A 21383-nucleotide genomic window follows, 5' to 3' on the forward strand; every position below is an offset into this window, starting at 1 on the left:
TAAGTTTAGTTTTTTGCTTTTTTGGGGTTTTACATGAAGTTATTACTTCATTGTTAAAAATAGCTCTTAATGGAGAAGTTCTTTGTACCCATTATGAACCCACTAGGATCGTTCCCACAGACCTGCTTCCAAAAATCAAAGCCTGTTATGGTGGCTTTTCACCAAGACAGTTAAAGACTTAAAATACCAAATACTTTATACTGAAATTTCAAAAAAGAAAATAAAAACAAAACCCCATGGAACAATTGCCATAAAGAAGGCTTATACAGGAATATCTAATACAATTGTTAGGGTGTCTGTTGGACACTTAATGTCTATTCTGTGTGACAACTTTTGTTATTTCCTCTGTTGGAAATCATAGAATGGTTTGGGATAAAGGGAGCTTCAAGCTCCTCCAGCTCCAACCCCTGCCATGGGTAGGGACCCCTTCCACTGCAGCAGCTTGCTCCAAGCCCCTGTGTTCAACCTGGCCTTGAACACTGCCAGGGATGGGGTCGTTGTCATCACTTGTTTCCTTTCATGGCTTAATTGTCCTCAAAGAGTGTTTTCAGCAGCTCCCTACCTTGTTTCAATTGCAGACAGCAATGCTGTGTTCTTCACTGCATGCCCAATGGGGCAGCATAGCACGGATCCTTGTGCTATCCCATGACTGATAGCTTGGCTAGAAGGAAGAATGGGATTCATGCTGAAAACCAGAGAGAGTGGCTGGGGATGGAGAGCTCATTCTGAGTCAGGTACAAGAATGGGGGAGTGGGCAGAACCGGGAGGGAAGCGTCCTCAAGGGACTGGGATGGGTGTGCAGCATCCTTCCAGCCCTGCCCTGGGATGTGGAGGTGAACCAAGGGCAGCTTAACTGGGAAAACTGCTTTGTGTGACCTGTGTGGAGGTACCACACACCAGAGGGACGTGGAGCTGTTGGAGCAAGGCCAGAGGAGGCCATGGAGCTGCTGCGAGGGCTGGAGCAGCTCTGCTCTGGAGCCAGGCTGAGAGAGCTGGGCTGGGGCAGCCTGGACAAGAGAAGGCTCCTGAAGGGGAGAGCTGAGAGCAGCTCCAGTGCCTGAAGGGGCTGCAGGAAAGCTGGAGAGGGGCTTGGGACAAGGGCCTGTAGGGACAGGCCAAGGGGAATGGATTGAACCTGCCAGAACAGGGGAGACTGAGCTGAGCTCTTAGGCAGAAGCTGTTCCCTGTGAGGGTGCTGAGGCGCTGGCACAGGGTGCCCAGAGAAGCTGTGGCTGCCCCATCCCTGGCAGTGTTCAAGGCCAGGTTGGACACAGGGGCTTGGAGCAAGCTGCTCCAGTGGAAGGGGTCCCTGCCTGTGGCAGAGGTTGGAACTGGATGGGTTTTGAGGTTCCTTCCAACACAAAGGAGTCCGTGGCTCCACAAGCCCAGCTCAGTGCAGTGTTCCATAGGGAATGCCGCTTTGGAAGCTGAAGGGGGGGGGGGATTGTCCCGCTTCAGGAGAGATCGGGGGGGGGGGGGGGGGGGGCCGGTGCAGAGGGAGCGGGGTGGGGCGGTGGCCGTGTCACGTGACCCGCCGCGAGCTCCTTTAAAGCGGCCACATGCGGCGGGGCCGCCACAATCACGGCGGAGGTGGAGGAGGAGGAAGGACGGGAGCGGTGGGAGGAAGAGCGGGGCCGGTCCCGTCCCGGCGGGCCCCGCCGTGCCTGTGAGCCCGCCCGCCCGGGTGGGGAGCGGAGCAGCGGCGAGGAGCGGGGCCGGCAGCGTGCGAAGATGGCTGGGGCCATCATCGAGAACATGAGCACCAAGAAGCTGTGCATCGTCGGGGGGATCCTGCTGGTGTTCCAAGTCATCGCCTTCCTGGTGGGGGGGCTGATCGGTGAGTGCGGGCTGAGGGCCGACCCCTTCTCTCCCCCTCTTCCTTCTCTGCGAGTGTTAGTATCGCTACCTCCCTCCGCTGCTGTAATGAACCCGGGCTCGGTGATTAAAACGCGGCCTCTCGCCCGGCGCCTGCACGGAGCGATCGGGCACAGGGAAAAGTTTGTGCTTTGTTGGGTTTTGTGTGCGTTTTATGGCCTGGTTTCAGCCTCTACTTAAAGAAAGAGGGACGGGGGGGAAAAGCCTTCAGTATGGCGACCGGTAGCGCAGGGGAGCCTGCAGCTGCGAAGTTGATTTAAGAAAAGAAGATATATATTTAATTGACGAAAAATAGATTATTTTTCCACTTTCGTCGTACCTCGGCCCCTCCCCGGTTCCCCTCGGCTTCCAACCGGCCGCAGGAGGTAACCTCACCGGAATTACAGCGAAAAACTAATAGCAATTGAAATAAAACTGAGAAGCAGAAGGAGGGAGCGCTGGTGGGTGCTGCCCGGCCTCGCTCCGCCGCCCCGCGGCCCGGTTGGGTGTCCGGGGTCGTTTTATGGTGATCATTCTCCCCCCTTTCCTTCTTCCCGATCCCTTCCAAGAGGCGCCGAGGGGGGGCCTTGAACACTCTCCCCCCATCCCAGTGCCGACAACCCCTGTCCTCCCCTGCGCTTCGGGTCGCGGTCATCCCCTGGACTCCCTCCCGGACCGCGATCCGGGACACCCGGAGCCGCTGGTGAGGTCCCTGCCCTGGAGCGTCCCCAGCCCGGGGGATGTTAAACCTCGGCCTGGGGGGGGGGCGATGGGGCCAGGGCAGGAGCTGGGTATGGAAGGAGGAAGATGGAGGAGAGCCGGGCGCTGGGGCAGCCCCGGCGGTTCTCGCCTGGTTTATTTGTTCTTTTACTAGAAAGCAGCTTCGCGTTGTGCGCCGGCTCCTTGTGGCACAGGGCCGGCTGCTTGCAGCCTCCCCGTGCACTGCCCGGCCCAAAGCCTCCTGCCTCCACCCGGCCTTTATTCCCTTCCCTTTGGGGCTGGTGGGATTTCCAATGCCCGCTGGGGGCAATGGGAGCCGCGTTGCTCTGGATGTGCCTCTTACTCGGGAGAGTGAAGTCGGGCTGTTCTCACCGTGGCCTCTGTTGGAGAGGTACTGAGGAAATACCTGGTATGGATTCGTTTCTTAATATTTCTCTACGTTATCCACGTCTTTTCCTCAGGAAGCTGAGGCAGTGTTCCTGGTGCACATCAGCACTTTGCATTTGTAGCCCCTCTAATTCTCTGCTTCTGAGAACCATAGATGTGATACTAAATATCATTTTGAAACACCAAAGTTCCTCCCATTCTCTTCCTTCCTCACGTCTGCTTAATCACAACGAAATCACTGGCACACACTGGATAAAACCCAGTTTTTCTTGTTTTGCCCTGAACCAGCCCTGGCCATTATCAGGACTGGGGGCTTTCTCCTTCCCCCTCCCTTCTTCTTTTAGAGCTGCTTACAGAACCCACTCATGAGATAAGGTGTCTTGGCCTGTGCTGTGGATAGAAACCAGGCTCCAAGCTCAGCTTCAAAGTGTTTTTCTAGTAGCTGCTCACTTTCTAAGCTTAAAAAGAAGTTGCTTGTACAAAAGGAAGGAATTGATCCGAAATCCTGGGTTTTGTTGGCATCTGGAGATGTGATATAAACAGATGTGTTTAGGTTTGATTTCACAGGCAATAAACAAATGTTATCAGGATTGCAGGGATTTAGAGGTGCAAATTTAGCTGCTCTTAGGCCAGTCTTCAGTCTTGCCTGTTCTCCCCCCCTTATCACGGTCTATCTGCTGGCAAGTCCTGTGGGATTATTGTGTGCAAACTTCCTTTAATTGCTGGAAAAACCCCACTTCTGATCTTCCAGCAGAGAAACCAGCACTGATCAATCACCCAGATTGGTTTTTCCCCCGAGGTATTTAACAGTTCTGATGTGTTCAAGGAGTGAAAAGGCTCCTCTTCAGTCTGGTACCTGTGGGATGGGCTCCAGCAGCTCCTGGCCCTCCTGGGAGCTGAAGCCTGGGTGTAGTGGTGCTTGTGAAACAGCTGGAAGGTCTGGTGTGTAAGCTAGGTGTGGTCCCCAACATCTGGCACAGGCACACATGGAGAGCATCACAGCCTGGTGCTCTGCATGGAGCTGTTCCTGGGAAATCGCCTTGGGTGATGCCTCAGTGATGGGGTCCATGGACATTGAGCCAGTGGGTTGTGACAGCCCTGCAGCTGCAGAGTCCTGGTCCTTTTATAGCATCCCAGCCTGGTTTGTGTTGGGGAACCTTAAAGCTCATCCAGCTCCAACCCCTGCCACGGGCAGGGACCCCTTCCACTGGAGCCGTTTGCTCCAAGCCCCTGTGTCCAACCTGGCCTTGAACACTGCCAGGGATGGGGCAGCCACAGCTTCTCTGGGCACCCTGTGCCAGTGCCTCAGCACCCTCACAGGGAAGAGCTTCTGCCTAAGAGCTCATCTCAGTCTCCCCTGTTCTGGCAGGTTCAAGCCATTCCCCTTGGCCTGCCCCTACAGGCCCTTGTCCCAAGCCCCTCTCCAGCTTTCCTGCAGCCCCTTTAGGCACTGGAGCTGCTCTAAGGTCTCCCCCAAGTATTGTCTGAGAGGTGGGATACAGGTTGGTGGTTGGTGCTCTGCAGTGTGCAGAAGCAAAACTCACGTTGCCAGTGGCTGTGGCAGCAATGACAGGGCACTGCCACTCCTCAGAGAGGTGTGACAAGGTGGGACGGGAGCTGAGATGTCACTGAAATAGTGTTCCTGGTCTGGTTTGATCCAGTGCACCACACAGACACTAAGAATCTAGTTATTTTAGTGTATCCAGGTCTAGACAAACCAAAATACGTCCACAAGTGGAACAGGCTACAAAGCTGAAGCAGCCTGTCCTTTAGCAGTCAGTTAGGTCATGTTTCAAAACAATGACTAAGTGCTCTATTTTAACAGATTACTTGTGCAAGTCCAAAATACACAAATGCATTGGTACCCGATGCGACCGTGACAACAAGGCTTCGTTTGACTGACCTTGGGGGTTTCTGCAGTGGGGTTCTGTGCTCTGTGTTTGAACAGTCAGCTTTGTAAGGGCTGAGTTTCAATAGGGTTTGCACATTCCAACAGTTCTTTTATTCAGGAGCAGGACTCTGATCAGCTTGCACATGGGTGTTACTTTAAGTTGTGTGTTGGCAGAGCACCAGATGTACACACATGGGGGTAATTCCCTTCTTCCTGTGGTGGTCTTTGCAAAGCTGGAAGGTGAGAAAACACCTCAAAGAAGGGTTTTAGTGAGCGTTTCTTTGTGCTATGGTAATGAACTGTTGGCTCCGGACAAGTGGGGCTGTCACTGCTGCAAACCCTCCTCTGCTCCCAAACCCTGCAGAATTCCTGGTGTCTGCTCTGTTCTGTGATAAACACCTTGTTTATCAGTTACATTTGTGTGTGCATTACGTGTCCAGTTAGGATATATCAGTGCTAGCTAACACATGATCCATAAAATTAATTGTACAACCTTGTTTCACTATCCCGCTATAAATGATAGCATGGATAGAATGGATCAAATAGGAATGTTTCCTGTTATCATTCAAGGCAGTGTTAGTGTCTGTGAGGAAGTAGGCTAATGCTGGTTTGCAGTCATGCTGGCATTCCCAGGAGCTCCTGCATGCCATGCATATGTATGCTCTGCCTTTCTGCTGTATGGGTGAGTTCAGCCACATCCCTGCATCCTGCCTGTCTCCAGGGGGGCTACCAGGCTCCTGCAGGCTTGGAGCCATTCTGGCTGGCATATGGAGCCAGGTTACATGGTGACAGCCTTGGATTCGGCATGAGGACAGTCCTTCCAGCAGCTGGATACCTGCTGGGGAGCTTTTTGTGGTGTCCCTCTTTGTAATTTAATTTACACCTTGAAATTATTTTATGTATCCCAGCCTGGTTTGTGTTGGAAGGGACCTTAAAGCTCCTCCAGCTCCAACCCCTGCCACAGGCAGGGACACCTTCCACTGGAGCAGCTTGCTCCAAGCCCCTGTGTCCAACCTGGCCTTGAACACTGCCAGGGATGGGGCAGCCACAGCTTCTCTGGGCACCCTGTGCCAGTGCCTCAGCACCCTCACAGGGAAGAGCTTCTGCCTAAGAGCTCAGCTCAGTCTCCCCTGTTCTGGCAGGTTAAAGCCATTCCCCTTTTCCTGTCCCTATGGACCCTTGTTAAAAAGGGTGTGTGTGTGTTTATATGTGCATAGGTATGCATATGTTATTTTAAAAGGCAGATATATACAATGTTTAAAAAAGAAAATGAAAGAAAATGGACTTTCCTGCTCAGATCTGTCCAGAGTTCATGGAGATGGCAGGAACTTCAGTGTTAATCAAGTCCCAAAGTGTGGGGCACTTCTCATGGTGCTTTGTAGCTCCCACTGAGTACCAGAGGATGCTGAGCCTGCTGGGTGCTGCTGGCACTGGGCAGGATTCCACACCTCTCAGTGGGCTTTGTGCTGCTGGTTGAGCACCATCAAGCAGGACAGGCATACAAACCTGCAGCTTTCTGTCTCCATTACTTTATCCAAGCAGAATGATGTGCATCTGGACCTGCCCTTGGTTTCCCAGCACTATGGAGGCTGTAGCAAAGAGTGAAGTAGATGGGATGCCTGAAGTGGAGGGTGCAGGGGGAAATCAGATCACAGAGCTCTGTGCAGCAATAGCCCTGCTTCGAAACTGTGGTTTGTTCTGTTTCTTTGGGTAAGTTATTGGAAAGAGTTTATTTTATGTGACTGGCTTCTAGGACTCAGAGAGCACCTTGTCCCAAGTCGCACGTGATCTTGGTTTCAGTTCAGATGAATGCAGAACCTCTCCTACCTAGTGAAGACAAAGTCCAGGAGCAGGCACACTGCAGTTAATTACTTTAGGGACCCAGCTGATTGAAGAAGTGGAGGTGTTCACTGAGCACATGGGTCCCCTGGGAGGAGGGGGATGCGTTTAAGGAGGTGCAGGTTCACTGCTCCCTTGCTGCGGCTTAAGGAGGAAAAAAAGCAGAGTTGTTTTGACTGGAACAAATGGAACTGACTTGAGTGTCTGGCCCAGAGATAATGAGTCATGTGTATAACTGCCTGAGCAGCTATCAACAATCCGGTTCATTATCTAAGTGTCTGATTTGGCTCCTGAGCCCTGAGCTCTCAGGATTTCATCTTCTTTCCTGGGATTTCATTACTTTCTTAGGGCTGAACTGATCTGTTGACAGGGAGGAGGCTCTGATGCTGAAGGTACATGGATGCAGCCTGCTGGGGAAGGGTGTCTGTGTGCTGCGGGACAAAGCCTGTTTTATGTGCCTGGCTTTCTTTCATCTCTGGCCTCTCCAGAGATGGGCGAGCTGTGCGGTACCGTGGACATGAATGCCAATAGGCTCCTCTGTATAGACACATTCCTTCTGTGCTGCAGCCTTGGCAGGAGCACCGGGAGCCGATGAAAAAGCAGACATGAAAGGTCATGTCTGTTTGGTTTAGGTCTGCTCAATTCTCCTTCTTAAGAGCTGTAACTGTAGCTGAATGGGCAAATGTGCCACAAACGGAGAGTTCCCAGGCAGAAATGGCTGTGCTGGGGGCCTGAGGAGGCTCTAAATCCTCCAAGGTGCTTATTTTCTGCTCTTCTCACAGCTGTATCACTCCTAAGATATAGTTACCTTGGGAGAGATGCATCAGGTAAACTCCATGCCTTGTAGCTTGGGTCTTCTTGTGCTCCTCTTGTCTTTTGTGTTGGCACTAACTAAACCCTTTGGTTTTAAACGTGCCCTGAATGCTTGCAGGTGGTGGTGACCCTGCCTGCCTGTGTTTTGCAAAGGATAAGGGTTTAACAGGAAGTTTTTTGTTATTAAGTAGCATTTATGGTGTTTGAAGTTACAACCCTGACAGCCTCCGAAAGCCTTTGAAGGGCTCAAGGTGTCCCTGTGCTCCAGGACTGCTGCGACTGCCCCAGCAGGATCTGACCCCTCCCATTCAAATGCAGATGGAATTCTTTACATATCTGAGCACTGGGTGGTTTCAAGGTATCTTGTGATCTGTGGCGTGCAGGGTGGGAGCTCAGGCTGGGGAGCAGAGCGGCTGGATACCAGCAGGTCATGCTGCTATTTTAGACCTCTCTTTGCAGGGATTTAATATGTTGGCTGGCTGGTGCAGGAAATGCATTTCATCCGAGTTGAAAATTGACAAAGGAGGCCTTGGAAGTGGCTCAAGCTGCCTGTGGCCATTGGTAAAGCAGTCCCTACCTTCCTTGGTTTTCCCATGTGTTCTTTGAAATAAAACAGTTCTGAAAACACAGTCCTGCATTTAGGGGATTTGGTTCTGAAAATGCTCTCTTCCTGTGCATCTGTTGCTGCTGTTCCATCTGTATGTGAACCATGGAGGACATTCACTGGGTTCTTCCAGCAAATACACTTGTACTGTAGTGCCTCACAAGGTTTACCTGCTTTGTGACTTACCTGGGGCTGAGGGAATAATCCCATTTCTCTGAGAGCAAAACGAGCAAAACTGCTGTTTAGAAGCCCTTTGGCTGCTGTTGGGTGGCAGCAGCCTTGCAAGGTGCTTGGGTTCCTGTTCTTGCAGTGGGGATCCTGACTGTGTGTTCAGTTTTAAAAGCTCTTAGCTTGGAAGGGACCTTAAAGCTCCAGCGCCAACCCCTGCATGGGCAGGGACACCTTCCACTGGAGCAGCTTGCTCCAAGCCCCTGTGTCCAACCTGGCCTTGAACACTGCCAGGGATGGGGCAGCCACAGCTTCTCTAGGCACCTTGTGCCAGCGCCTCAGCACCCTCACAGGGAAGAGCTTCTGCCTAAGAGCTCAGCTCAGTCTCCTCTCTTTCATTCTAAGAAGGCACAGGACTTCCTCAAAACTCCTGCAAGACTCTTCGCTGGTTGTAGTGCTCAGCTGGGACCTCAAATCACGGCAGCTCACTTCCCACCCCAGTCTGTTCAGACAGCTTTAAGTTTAAGCCTAGGTTTGAGTTTGGCACTGCTGTCTGTGCCACCAAACACTGCCTTCCATCCAGCTGTATCCTGAACCAAGTCAGGGCTCCCATTGCCTTCTAAGCAAGGTATAGAAGCTGATGCTGTCACTAGAGGATGTCTGGGCACAGATTCCCTCAGTCTTGCCTTCCACATCTGATGCAGAATATGGACTTGGGTCAGGAATATCCAAAGTAGGCTTTGGTGAATTGGGCATGGTTGCTTTTGTCTGAAACAAAGGCAGAGAAACCTGTAGTATTGAAACAAGTCTACTGGAGACAATAGCAATAGGGATGTTCATCTACAACAGCATATCTAGAGACTCACTGTAAATAAGAAGGGAAATAGTGACCTGGGGTGTTAAAGGGATTATGGTCTGAGTAAAAGCTTGAATTCGTAAGAAATACCTTTCCCAAGTGGGTTTCTTTGCTCTTCAGAGGTGAATTATGTAGTCTAAATGCACAGCAATTCTGCCCGGAAAAGGTGCTGCAGCGCTCAGAAATAGGCTTTGTGAAATAGTAATGAGTAATAAGCAATGGTAACTTAAACGTTTAGTGGTTACTCAATATATTAAACTTGTAGCATTGAGGTGAGGCAAGGAGGCTGGAAAGGTAACTTTTGTGTAGCAGTAAATGTATGTTTCTAACTGCGAGGTATGTATATTGTAACCGGGGTGCTCACTGTGGTCGCTGGGGAAGCTGAGCCTGTCTGGTGCGAAATTAGCTTGTTTATTCCTGCCCCACTGCTGGCGAGTGCAATGAAGCAGAAGCGCATTGTGTGTGCTCGCTGGGCAGTGCTGGCCTGCGCGGGAGGGGGTAATTGGGTAGAAAAGCAGAGTGCTGCTGGTGCACAGGAGAAGTTAACACCCCATGAGCTCAGTAGGGTTCAGGCTTTAATCAATGTAGACACAATGCAACTGAGAGCTTCTAAAGGGTTGTTGATGGGGCGAGAGCAGGGGTCAGTGGTTAACTTGAAATGCTGGAGGGGTTCTAGAGGAGAAGGTACCAAATGCACGCCATGTATTCCTATGGGAGCAGAGGGGATGTTGTTTCTGTCTTGGGGCTGAATTCCTTGTTTGCAGCAGTGTGGAGGAGGGAGGGAGAAAGGAATAATTTGAGGGTTTATCACAGCAGCTTGTTAAAGATCTATTTAACGAAGTTAGTACAGTGAGTGATGGTGGCTCTCATGCAAATCTAGGCATACATAATATTATTAAATGAAAATAAAGCAAAATTGAGCTCACTTATAGTGATTGCTTCACTTAAAGATTTAAGTTTAAATACAAACAAGCAGCATTTCTTTTTCCTGTTGAGAAATGGTTCCTGAGGTTAGCCCCTTTGCTGGGGAGATCTTATTTTCTGCCTCAGGAAAGGGCAGATGAATGCTTACATGTTAATAGGTTGCTTCATGGACAGTATAGCTGAAACTAAAGACAAGTGCTAATTGCTGTACTGGAGAGATGCTGAAGTTGGCCAGCCTCGAAAGTAATAGTTTCTACAGGTGCATGTATGGATTGGGGAATGAATGCTTTCCTTTTGAGATAACCAAGCCAGGAGGGTTAAGTCTCAACTGAAATTTGCCAGTTCCTCACCCTCAATGGTTCCTCACCCATTTGTTTCATTTACTTGGCCATGGTGTTGCACCCATTGAATGGAATTGAAACTTTTCCTTCTCAGGATTTCTGGAACCAAACTTAGGAGCATGGTGGTCTCCAGGGTCTAACCCAGTGGCTCAGGAACGCACAACACAGTGATGGGTACGGTCAGGAGCACCCCACTATTTACCACTTTGTTGGGTGTTTGGGACAGGGTGCTCAGTTTCTCCAGCCAGCTCTGGAGAATACAGGCAGACAGAGGCAGCAATGGATGGGTCAGGGTGTCTTGGCCACATGATGAATCACTTTGTCTGTCTCCGCTTCCACTTTGTTTAGTCTACATGAAGCAGAAGAATTTCTTTTCCAGCTGAGACGCAGGAGGGAAGTGCTCTGTCTTGGCAAGGAGGATGGTCACCGGTGCTGAGAAACCAAATCAGGGCATCCTTTGCTGCATTAGCTCCTAAGATGGTTGACCTCTCCAGTCAGTAGCTATGAAGTATGCTGAGATGTCTCCTGCAGATCCTCTTACTTGGAGTCATTCTATGACACTGATCTCTTTGGGTAAAACACTGCGAACAGCTCAACACAGGGCTGAGTAGCTTTGGATCACTGAAAAACAAAAGCAATTGAAACTTGGTCATCCCCCCCCCCCCCCCCCAGAAACATCTCCTAACTGCTGCTGTTTCTTGGGGATTAGAAATACGATCTTAAGTTCCTTTCCAGCCCAAAACATTTTATGATTCTATGAAAATCCATATGCTTGAGCCAGTGTACCATTGGCTCTACAGTACTTTGAAGATGAAAAGTGACAGAAGACTCACTGGAGGTTACATGCAAGAGTTGCTTCAATCTGTGAAAGGCAGCTGAAGTTGCTTTGGGAGTCCATGGGAAGTGGTGGCCATGCTGCTGAAGGCACCTGGTTCTCCAGGGCTCACTGCCTTGAACCATTGCATAGGAGCTGTGTTTGCTTGGTAGGGAACAGCAGCATCTGCTGGAACCCCCTGTGGTTGGGGAGCTGCTGGAGTGAGTCCAGAGGAGGCCACGGAGCTGCTGTGAGGGCTGGAGCAGCTCTGCTCTGGAGCCAGGCTGAGAGAGCTGGGCTGGGGCAGCCTGGACAAGAGAAGGCTCCTGAAGGGGAGAGCTGAGAGCAGCTCCAGTGCCTAAAGGGGCTGCAGGAAAGAAACCTGGAGAGGGGCTTGGGACAAGGGCCTGTAGGGACAGGCCAAGGGGAATGGCTTGAACTGCATAGCTTTAAAGATAAATGTGTTTATATCATGTATGCAAACAAGCTTCAAAGAGGCTAAACTGAATTCGCTCCCCAAACTACTATGAAAGCCAGTGAGCTACAAAAGGGGCTGCTCAGGCTGCAGTGGTTTTATGCTCCTCTCTGTGCCTGCCTGGGGTTTTAGGGAAGATTTAATGCAGGTTTGTCCCATCAGAGCTCAAGGGGGCTCTGGTGGTGCCCATCCCCTCCTGCCTGCTTCCCTCGGGCATAGGCACATGGTTTCTTGGAGATCCAGCTGCTGCTTTGAAAGTGTTTGCTGTGAATCATCCTGCCTCTAAACTGCTCTGTGGGAAGATTGTCTCTTAAGCACAGGGAGGCTGGAAGCATCCTTGCACAGTGCTTGTGGCTCTGGCAGTCTCATGCCTATGTCTTCTGGTGTCCATCACTACAGGGGATGAACCCCTTGGTGTAAAGGGTTGCTGCGGATGCTTCCTGGGGGCTGTCGGGGCTGGTCCCTCTTGGAGCTGGCTCTGGAAGAGCCATGTTCCCAATAGGCTTCTGCCAAATCTTCCTGACCAAAGCTCTGAACCCCTCCAAGTGCTACCTGCATTACTGCAGTGCTTCCCATCGCAGCGAGCAGGCTGGAATGTGGGCTGGGGCTTCTCCACTAGATTATGCACAAATGGCTATTGCATTATTTACAGGCTGACATATATCATTTAATATAGAAAGCTGAGGCATCTCCCAGCCCCACAGGCAGACTGGCTGAAAGCAGCCTGCCTGGCACCACGTGCTCACTGAGGTCCCTCGGTGCTGGCTTTGTTTGCCATAGCACTTTGTAATGCTGTTAGTTGACTTGGCTGCAGTTTCCCAAAGCAGTTTTTTTCCACTTGGTTCAACACTCACTTGAATTTAATGGGACTGGAGCCAAAGAAGTAATGGAAGCCAAGTGCCGACGTTCCTTTGGTGTGCAGTTCCCGATGAGGAATAGATGGAGTAATTGTCTCTTGTTCCTCCAAGCTGTAACTTTGGCAGAGGGGATACTTGAGGGAGGATGCCAAGTACTTAAAATCAGTCCATGATGAAAACATGTGTTTATGGCTATAATGAGTTGCATCAAAGCAAGAGATGTTCATTTTCCCTGTAGAAGTAACTCAATGTCCCTGAATTCAGAAATACCTACTTTCAATCACACAAAGGTCTCTCAGAGTTAAAAAGCTCTGAATGCCTGGCTTATTTCACCACAATATTCCTAATACTCACTCACAGCTGCACTTTTAGCCATGGTAACAGGGCTCTGCATTGAGGCAGGATAAAGGAATGTCGCACTGGTTTATGCATGCCCTTAATTCAAGTGTTCTGTAAGCCTGGGCTTGCAGCTTGAGTTTGTTGAATGCTTTATTTTATTCTATTTTGGTGTTTCTTTGTGGCATGTCGATGATTTCTGCTTTGGGGCTGCTGTCACGTATGAGGCTTCTGTGGCTCCTGGAGAGCTGCTGGATGCAGTGGGGTTTGAGATGCAGCAGAGTGAATCTGTGTTGCACTTAAGCTATGGATTAATAACCAGAGCAGGAATGAACCTGGGACTATTCCTGCTTAAGTAAATCCCTTCCAGCCTTCATGCCAGCATCCTGCTGCTTTGCAGCTACAAGAAACTTCTTGCTGTCAAAAAACCCATATTAAAAATGCTGTTTATAAACTGCTTTTGAATAACTTCCTCCCAACTCGCACATTGAGTCATTGCTCCCCTGCCCGTAGGAAGCAGCACGGATGTCATCTTCAATGAGGTGACACACAAGGGAAGATGCTACGCAGGGTTCCTGGCTTGGCTCCCAAACAGCAATAGAGCTGCTGTTGTGATGCTGTGTCCAAATTACAGGGGAGCCAGGTCTGAATCATCTGGGTGTAGTGTGTGCGGATGTGTGCTGAGCCCAGCAGCCCTGTGAGGATCTGCCCTGGATGGGGCTGGGGGTGGCTGGTGGGTGCTGTGCAGTCAGGGTTCGTTTTACTATTGAGATAGTTGGAAGTGTGGAGGTAGGGTGTTATATTTGCTCCTGGAGGTTTTTGGTGGGCTGTGATGTGTTCAGAAAGTCCTGAACCATCCCTTGGAATGAGGATGATGATAATGCGTGAATAGCCCATGGACTGGTCAGCTTCTTCCCTGTTTTATGTGGCCATCTCGGTGGTGTTTCTCTGGAGACTTCAAAATTAAGGGTGCTGAGGCACTGGCACAGGGTGCCCCCAGAAGCTGTGGCTGCCCCATCCCTGGCAGTGTTCAAGGCCAGGTTGGACACAGGGGCTTGGAGCAGCTGCTCCAGTGGAAGGGGTCCCTGCCCGTGGCAGGGGTTGGAGCTGGATGAGCCTTAAGGTCCCTTCAACCCGAACCAGTCTGGGATTCTGCTTTAGGCTGCACTTACTCTGTCCACTTGGATATCTGTTATTGTATGTGCTACTTCTGTTTTAATTCCACAACATAGAACACTTCCATGCTTACCACTTGCATTAGAGCATTTTTATATTATTAAGTTAAATTTGTGCTTTGATTCTTCAGTTTCAAGCCTTACTTTTAAAAGGGCCGGATAGTTCAGTGTTTCATTTCCATTTCATGACCTGCATTGTGTAACTTGAAATTCTAGTGAAAACAGACACCAAGAAAACTTTTAAACAGATTAAAAAGAGAGTTAACTGCTCCATCTGCTTCCCAAAACCTGCGGAGCTGGAGTTCTTTACACCATGTCCAATGGTACATTCCTGATGATACTTCAGGAAACAGGACAGCTGTGGTTTAACAGCAGTGAAATGGGTTGGACATCAGAATGTGTTGAATTGGCTGTTGTGGGGAAAGAAACCCCAAACCAGCTTCTGCCAAATGGGAATAGAGGCATAAGAGCAGGGAAATTATTGACCTGGTTTCTGGACTTTCTGGCCCATAGAAGCCCCTCGGAGAGCACTGGGAAGATGAGGAACCAGAGCAGCTCCAGCTCTGCTTGTCCTCATGGTTTGCCGGTTCTGTGATGCCTTAAAGTGGCATTAAAATGTGTACTTCCGAAATGATACTGGAAAAACAGGGCAGCAGCACTGTCAGAAGTCTGCATGGCAGAATGACATTGGAAATGTATTTGAGTTTTAAAAGCCTTTTCTTTCTCTCATATCTGGGGTTGTTATGCTGAAAATTTGACTAGAGGTGGATGCATTTCTCTTCTGCTTTCATCCCTATTTGTGCTTCACAGTTGGACTGTTTCCTCACTGATGTAAAGCCTGTGCAGTTTACTCACTAGTTTTGTCTGATCTGGGATGTTACACATCATCCTAATATGATGGAAATGGGCAGAAAGGCATGTCCCTTGTCTGTGGTGATGGTCACAGGGCAGAGTCTGGGGAGTGTTTTGGAGCCAAGCTCTCTGTTCAGTTTCTTCTCCTCACCATATCTCAAAACCCTGTGTCTAGAAGGAAAAAGAGACAAATCTGTAACAGCTGTTAATTCACACCTGACTTACAGCCAAAGGAAGCAGTACCTTCATGCACGGTGTGTCTCTGCAGTGAGCAGCAATGGGTGAGCAAAGGTTTTTGGAGCACTATGGAGGTGACCAATTTATCCCATGCTTTGGTGAGGCTGAGATGGCTGTGGCACATCCACAGACAGATGCTGGTGATGGCACTGAGCTGGGTTAAATGCAAAGTGGTGCTGCTCCTCCATTACCAAGGGTTCTTAAAACAAGCATGGTGTGATTCAGCAGTGAGAAAAAGCTTCCTGCCCAAGGAGTGTGGCTCTGTGGTAAGTGACCATGAGGTTTAGGATGAGTTTATCTATCCAGGTTTGTGATATGGGCACATGCTTTGCATGTGGATTCGCTCTAGTGAGCAAAGCAGAAGGGTGTATTGCATAGGAAAAGATGCCAGTAACTTTCAGTATGATTTTGGTGTAGCTGAGGTATCTGAGACTGACCCAGCAGATTCCAGCTGCTTCAGCTAATCCTAATTTGGTCCCACTACAAAGTGAGGGGTACATCTGTAGATGTAATAAACTTAATTACTTAACTGCAGGATCAAGGAGCTGTGAAGAAGAAGCATTTGATGCATTTGTTTTCAATTGCCTTCAAGTAGTTGAGGGGGGAGCTTCCTATTTTGGTGGGGAAACCACTAAGAAGATATCTAAAGATGCTAAAAATGTGGTTCTCTTCCATTTACAGCTCCCAGCCCCACGACAGCTGTTCCTTACATGTCAGTGAAGTGCATTGATGTAAGGAAGAACCACCACAAAACCAAGTGGCTGATGCCCTGGGGACCCAATCACTGTGAGAAGCTCAAGGACTTCGACGAGGCAGTGAGCAGGCAGATTGAAGCCAATGACATCGTGTTTGCTGTGCACATTCCCCTCCCCAGCAAGGAGATGAGCCCCTGGTTCCAGTTCATGCTCTTCATCATGCAGCTGGACATTGCATTCAAGATGGACAATGACCTAAGTAAGTCACTCTTTGTCATTAGGTGCTGTGTGGTCTGTTTTCCCAAGGTATTCCTGTTGAAGTTGCCTTTATCTCTGTCACATACCAATTGCTGTAGTGCCTCCATACAGCTGATGATACAGGAGCACATCCTAAAGGTGAGAGTGAGTAATGAGGCATTTCTTTGAGCAAGCTGCTCTACTGGAAGTTGTCCCTGCCTGTGGCAGGGGGTTGGAACTGGATGAGTTTTAAGCTCCCTTCAGCCTGGAGAAGAGAAGGCTGCGTGGAGACCTCATAGCAGCCTTCCAGTATCTGAAGGGGGCCTATAGGGATGCTGGGGAGGAACTCTTCATTAGGGACTGCAGTGATAGGACAAGGGGTAACGGGTTGAAACTTAAACAGGGGAGGTTTAGACTGGATATAAGGAAGAAATTCTTTACTGTGAGGGTGCTGAGGTACTGGAATGGGTTGCCCAGGGAGGTTGTGAATGCTCCATCCCTGGCAGTGTTCAAGACCAGGTTGGATGAAGCCTTGGGTGATATGGTCTAGTGTGAGGTGTCCCTGGCCATGGCAGGGGCGTTGGAACTGGATGATCTTAAGGTCCTTTCCAATCCAAACTATTCTATGATTTCAATGTGTATCTTTCCAGGGAGCGCTGTTCATGCTGCGCTAGTGAGTAGCTAAGCAGGTTCACTGTCAGAGTACTTGCTGATGGTCTATGTGCTTTGATTTTAAACCCAGCAATTTGCTTTCACAGCATACACTTCTCCATTTCATATAGTTTTCAGGATGCGGAGTGCACAGCAGCAGCTTACAGTTGATAACACAGCCCAGCTCTTTCAGCTGCTTCTTCCTTCCTGCTCTTACGTGTTCCCAGCCTGTGCCTTGTGCTGTCTCTGCTGTCCCTGTCCATGAGCTGCATGGGGCAGCCTCCTCAGCAGAAGCTTAGGTTTGGCTGGATGATCTCTCTAACCAGTTAGAAGGTTGGGTTGGTCATGGCCATGCAAGGTAGTGCCAGGACTGGAGATGAAGATCTGCTAGAGCAGGTGAGGTGTGGGGATATTCCTTCTGGAGCAGCAGCATCACCTTGCTGTGCTCTTGTTTGGATGTCTTGCCCTGTGTGGAGGTGGTGAAAAGCAGGATCATGAGGCTTTTAACTTTTATGGAAGTTACTGCCTCAAAAATCCTATATTTACGTTTACTAGTTAGGTTTACTAGTTAGGTTTACTAGTTAGGTTTACTAGTTAGGTTTACTAGTTAGGTTTACTAGTTAGGTTTACTAGTTAGGTTTACTAGTTAGGTTTACTAGTTAGGTTTACTAGTTAGGTTTACTAGTTAGGTTTACTAGTTACGTTTACTAGTTACGTTTACTAGTTACGTTTACTAGTTACGTTTACTAGTTACGTTTACTAGTTGTTATGATATGCATTTATATATACATTTACACACATACTTGCACTAGTTACTGGTTTCTTAGTGCTGGAGACTAAGCTATGCAATTCTGCTCTGTGCTTGCCAAGCACTTTGATGTGGTCAGCTTTGAAACTGCAAGCCAAAGTACTCAGTAAATGAGATTATATGGATCTGTAAGTTTATATGAGGGGTCCATAAGAGGGAATGCTCATGTCTGAGTCTTTAAGCACAGGTTCTCCAGCAGGCACCAGCTGCAGAATTGGTGTTCATTTACTGAGCCTTTGTGATCATAATGGCTTTAACCTCTGCGGTTTGAGGTAGGTTGGTGTGAACTGAAGTAGTAGCCCTAACCTTCCATCAATCCTTGTTAGACACATTTTCTTGCTAGGATTTGATGGAAAGTTTGATTTGATGGAATTCCCCACCTTCTGGCCTTGAAACTGCAGTGGTCCAAATTAACTGGAAAGTTATAGGTAGAGGAATTGTAGATGAAGCCCTTTTACTGGGATTCACCCTTAGTACCTGGAAAAGATATCCTCAAAAAAAAAACCAAACCCAAACTCAAAAGTAACCCTGCAAAATGATATTGGGAGCAGCAAGGGCAAGATAGATCTGCTCCTTCTTTCAGAAGAGTGTTTGTGTGTTTTAAAGTGTTTCTGGGAAAAATCCTTCTAACAGCTATAACCTAACAATAGAATCATAGAACAGTTAGAGTTGGAAAGGACCTTAAGATCATCCAGTCCCAACCCCCCTGCCATGGGCAGGGGCACCTCACACTAAACCAGATCACTCAAGGAGGCTTCATCCATCCTGGCCTTGAACACTGCCAGGGATGGAGCATTCACAACCTCCCTGGGCAACCCATTCCAGTGCCTCACCACCCTCACAGTAAAGAATTTCTTCCTTAAATCCAATCTAAACTTCCCCTGTTTAAGTTTTAGAATGAAAATAAATGAATAAACAATTCACTTCCAACTGGTTGACCTGGGGCTTCTGTAGCTCTTTGGCTACAGCCTGTCCGTCTGTTGGTCTGGCTCTAGTGTTCATGTAACCATATGGTGGATCAGCTCTGGTTTAGAAGCTGGCTGGTGGGTTGGGATGTGGACTAGCAAACATGCTCTGGTATAGGGGAGCTGGCAGCTCACAGCCAGGTCACTGCAGAAGTCAAGCTGTCATAAAAGCTGCAGCACATCTCCTTTACTGTCTTGGCTGCTCAGCATTGACCTGTTCCTTCCTAGTTGTTAAATGTATCATCATTAAGATGAGTTAAATATGAGACTGTATAAAGCTTACATTTGTGTTCTCTCTGCATTTTAGAGTTAATTACAGAGATAAGAATAGCTTTGTAAGGTTATTAAGGCTTCAGCTTCTTAGACTTCAATAGACAGTTCTGCTTAGAGAAACAGCTCTTTGTTCTGAGGCTGTTTAGAGTCAAACTACTGAGTTGGAGCCAGTACCTGGCTGAGCACCTGGGAGCAGGTTGCTAAGATGCTAAACAAGCTCTTGAAAATTCAAGGCCATGTTGGACAGAGGGGCTTGGAGCAAGCTGCTCCAGTGGAAGGTGTCCCTGCCCATGGCAGGGGTTGGAATTGAAGGAGCTTTAAGGTCCCTTCTGACACAAACCAGGCTGGGATTCTAGGACAGTGTTTCTCCTCAGTGCAGGGAACCCTTCCAGGTCAGTATTTGTATTCTGTGACTTCAAAGGTGGGAACTGGTTTTGAGCTTTAAAAGCAGAAGAGCTTGCCTTGGGCCACCTCTGGGTACTAAAGGCAAGTTTTGGGGTGAGCTGTGCCACTTTGCAGCTGAGAAGGGCTCTGTTTCTGGTCATTATCAGTTCAGTAGCTGCTGGTGGGTTTTCTAAGAAGCATTTGCCAACAGGGGACTTCAGTATTTCTTATGGTGTGAGCTTCCTTGACCCATCTTGAAGGTTTTCCCTCCTGGACTGAAGAAATACTTGCAAATGCTGTTTTCCTACACTTTGTGCCAAGCTGAACCAAATGTAAATGAAGTGTAAAATCTAAGCAACTAGTGAGCAAACGTGGTTGTTAATTGCTAGATTGTGCTCTGAGAGGTAAGAAATATTAAACTAAATCTTGTTAAGCCAAAATAATTGCATTTGTTTTCCTGTAGCTTGCTGCTAACTTTGCATCAGTGCAAGAGCTTCATCAATGGGATAATTGGAATTAGCTCTTCAAAAGGCAACACTGAAGATGTGAAATAACCAACCATGTGAAATAACCTCATTTCTTCTCTTGAACTGACAATTCCAGCTTCTCCCTTAAGCTTAGAGTGACCTCAAAGCCAGCAGTCATCCTGCTGGAGTCAGTGCCAGCAGGGGCTGGTGCCAAACCAGGGATGGCTCCTGGAAGGCGTTGCAGTGTTAAAGCCTCTGCCAGTCACCCTCGTAATGACTGTCTTGAAGCTGTTCAGATCATCTAGGAAAGCAGCGCTGCCTGCTAACTGCGGATGCTCTTACCCGCCTGAAGCTGCTGCCTGCTCCCTGGGGACACATCCTGGTCTCCGCTGGCTCCCAGAACCCTGCAGCATGGTCCAAAGACATTAAAGTCAATTTGAGGCTTGCAGGGGACAGGCATCCTGCAACATCCTGTGGGATTGGCACTTGTAGGAGGAGAAACCAGCCTTTATCATGTTCATCTTGGAAACTTGCTCTGGAGTTCCTTAATGCAGATGTTCAAGAATGATTTTGAAATGCTGATGTTTCAAAAATGCAGATGTTAAGAAGCTGAGCTACTTCCTTTGTGTTTATAGAGTCCCAGACTGGTTTGGGTTGAAGGAAACTTAACACTCATCCAGTTCCAACCCACTGCCACAGGCAGAGACACCTTCCACGAGAGCAGGTTGCTCCAAGCCCCTGTGTCGAACCTCGCCTTGAACACTGCCAGGGATGGGGCAGCCACAGTTCTGTGTATCATCCTTAGCTGGAGCCAGGACCTGGGGACTGTTGGCTCCCTGGCTACCAGAGGCTTCAGGAGCCCCTAGAGGTGGGCTCATCCTGCCTCAGTTTAACCTTGGGGAAAAGTAAACCTGAAACTGCTGAATGTGTAATTGACATCCAGGAATGCAACATCCCTGAAGAGTACAATGTGCTGGGCATCAGATAATGACACCTTTATGTATCAGATGACATAAAGCATTGAGGGGCTTTTACAGACTTTCACTGTAAAACAAACCCAATGTTGTTTTCATCTCTCTTTCCATCTAGTGAGCTTGAAATGTAGTGAGATGTCTCCTGGTTCCTTTGCAGTTGGAAAGCCCTTGTGTACAGTAGGCTGGCTGAGCACTGCAGACTCCTATTCAAGTTCAGCCCATTTTGGTCTCCTTGGAAGGGTTTGTAATTTTAGAGAGCTGGTGAAGCATGGGAATGCAATGCAAATAATTCTAGTGTTTCCTCTGTTCACTCACATATGTTCCTTTCCAGACAGCTGTATTAGTATGCAGATGGCACAGAGCCACCTTCTGAAACAACTTCTCTATTTTTAGTCCATTGTACAGTGAGTAAAGCCATCCTGTGTGAATGTCACACAGTGAAGTGAATCATGGAAAAGATCCTGGGCACCGAATGTCTGGCAGTAAAATACCAATGTCAAAAAATACAGTGGTGCTCAGAGCATGGCAGGTAATGGGGAGCCCCTCACTGACTTGCTCCAGAGCATCTCTAGAGGCGAGAACCCCCCTGCAGCCCTGACCCAGCTCTGGGGCAGCAGCACCAGAGGGACGTGGAGCTGTTGGAGCAAGGCCAGAGGAGGCCATGGAGCTGCTGCAAGGGCTGGAGCAGCTCTGCTCTGGAGCCAGGCTGAGAGAGCTGGGCTGGGGCAGCCTGGACAAGAGAAGGCTCCTGAAGGGGAGAGCTGAGAGCAGCTCCAGTGCCTAAAG

The 21383-nt window shown here is 48.9% G+C and overlaps 1 protein-coding gene across 1 annotated transcript in view; it reads left to right on the plus strand.

Annotated features, from left to right (window-relative positions):
* The first annotated feature begins 1572 nt into the window (after window positions 1–1572).
* The window catches only part of WLS (Wnt ligand secretion mediator), a 34896-nt gene continuing 15085 nt past the window's right edge, over window positions 1573–21383 (plus strand). The window contains exons 1-2 of the mRNA XM_005151192.3: window positions 1573–1837; window positions 15825–16097. Coding sequence (XP_005151249.2) covers window positions 1732–1837; window positions 15825–16097 — 379 coding nt within the window. The 5' untranslated portion in view covers window positions 1573–1731. The remainder of the gene's footprint in view (window positions 1838–15824; window positions 16098–21383) is intronic.

The sequence above is a fragment of the Melopsittacus undulatus genome, chromosome 6 (genome assembly GCF_012275295.1).
Source record: "Melopsittacus undulatus isolate bMelUnd1 chromosome 6, bMelUnd1.mat.Z, whole genome shotgun sequence".
Classification (NCBI taxonomy): Eukaryota; Metazoa; Chordata; class Aves; order Psittaciformes; family Psittaculidae; genus Melopsittacus; species Melopsittacus undulatus.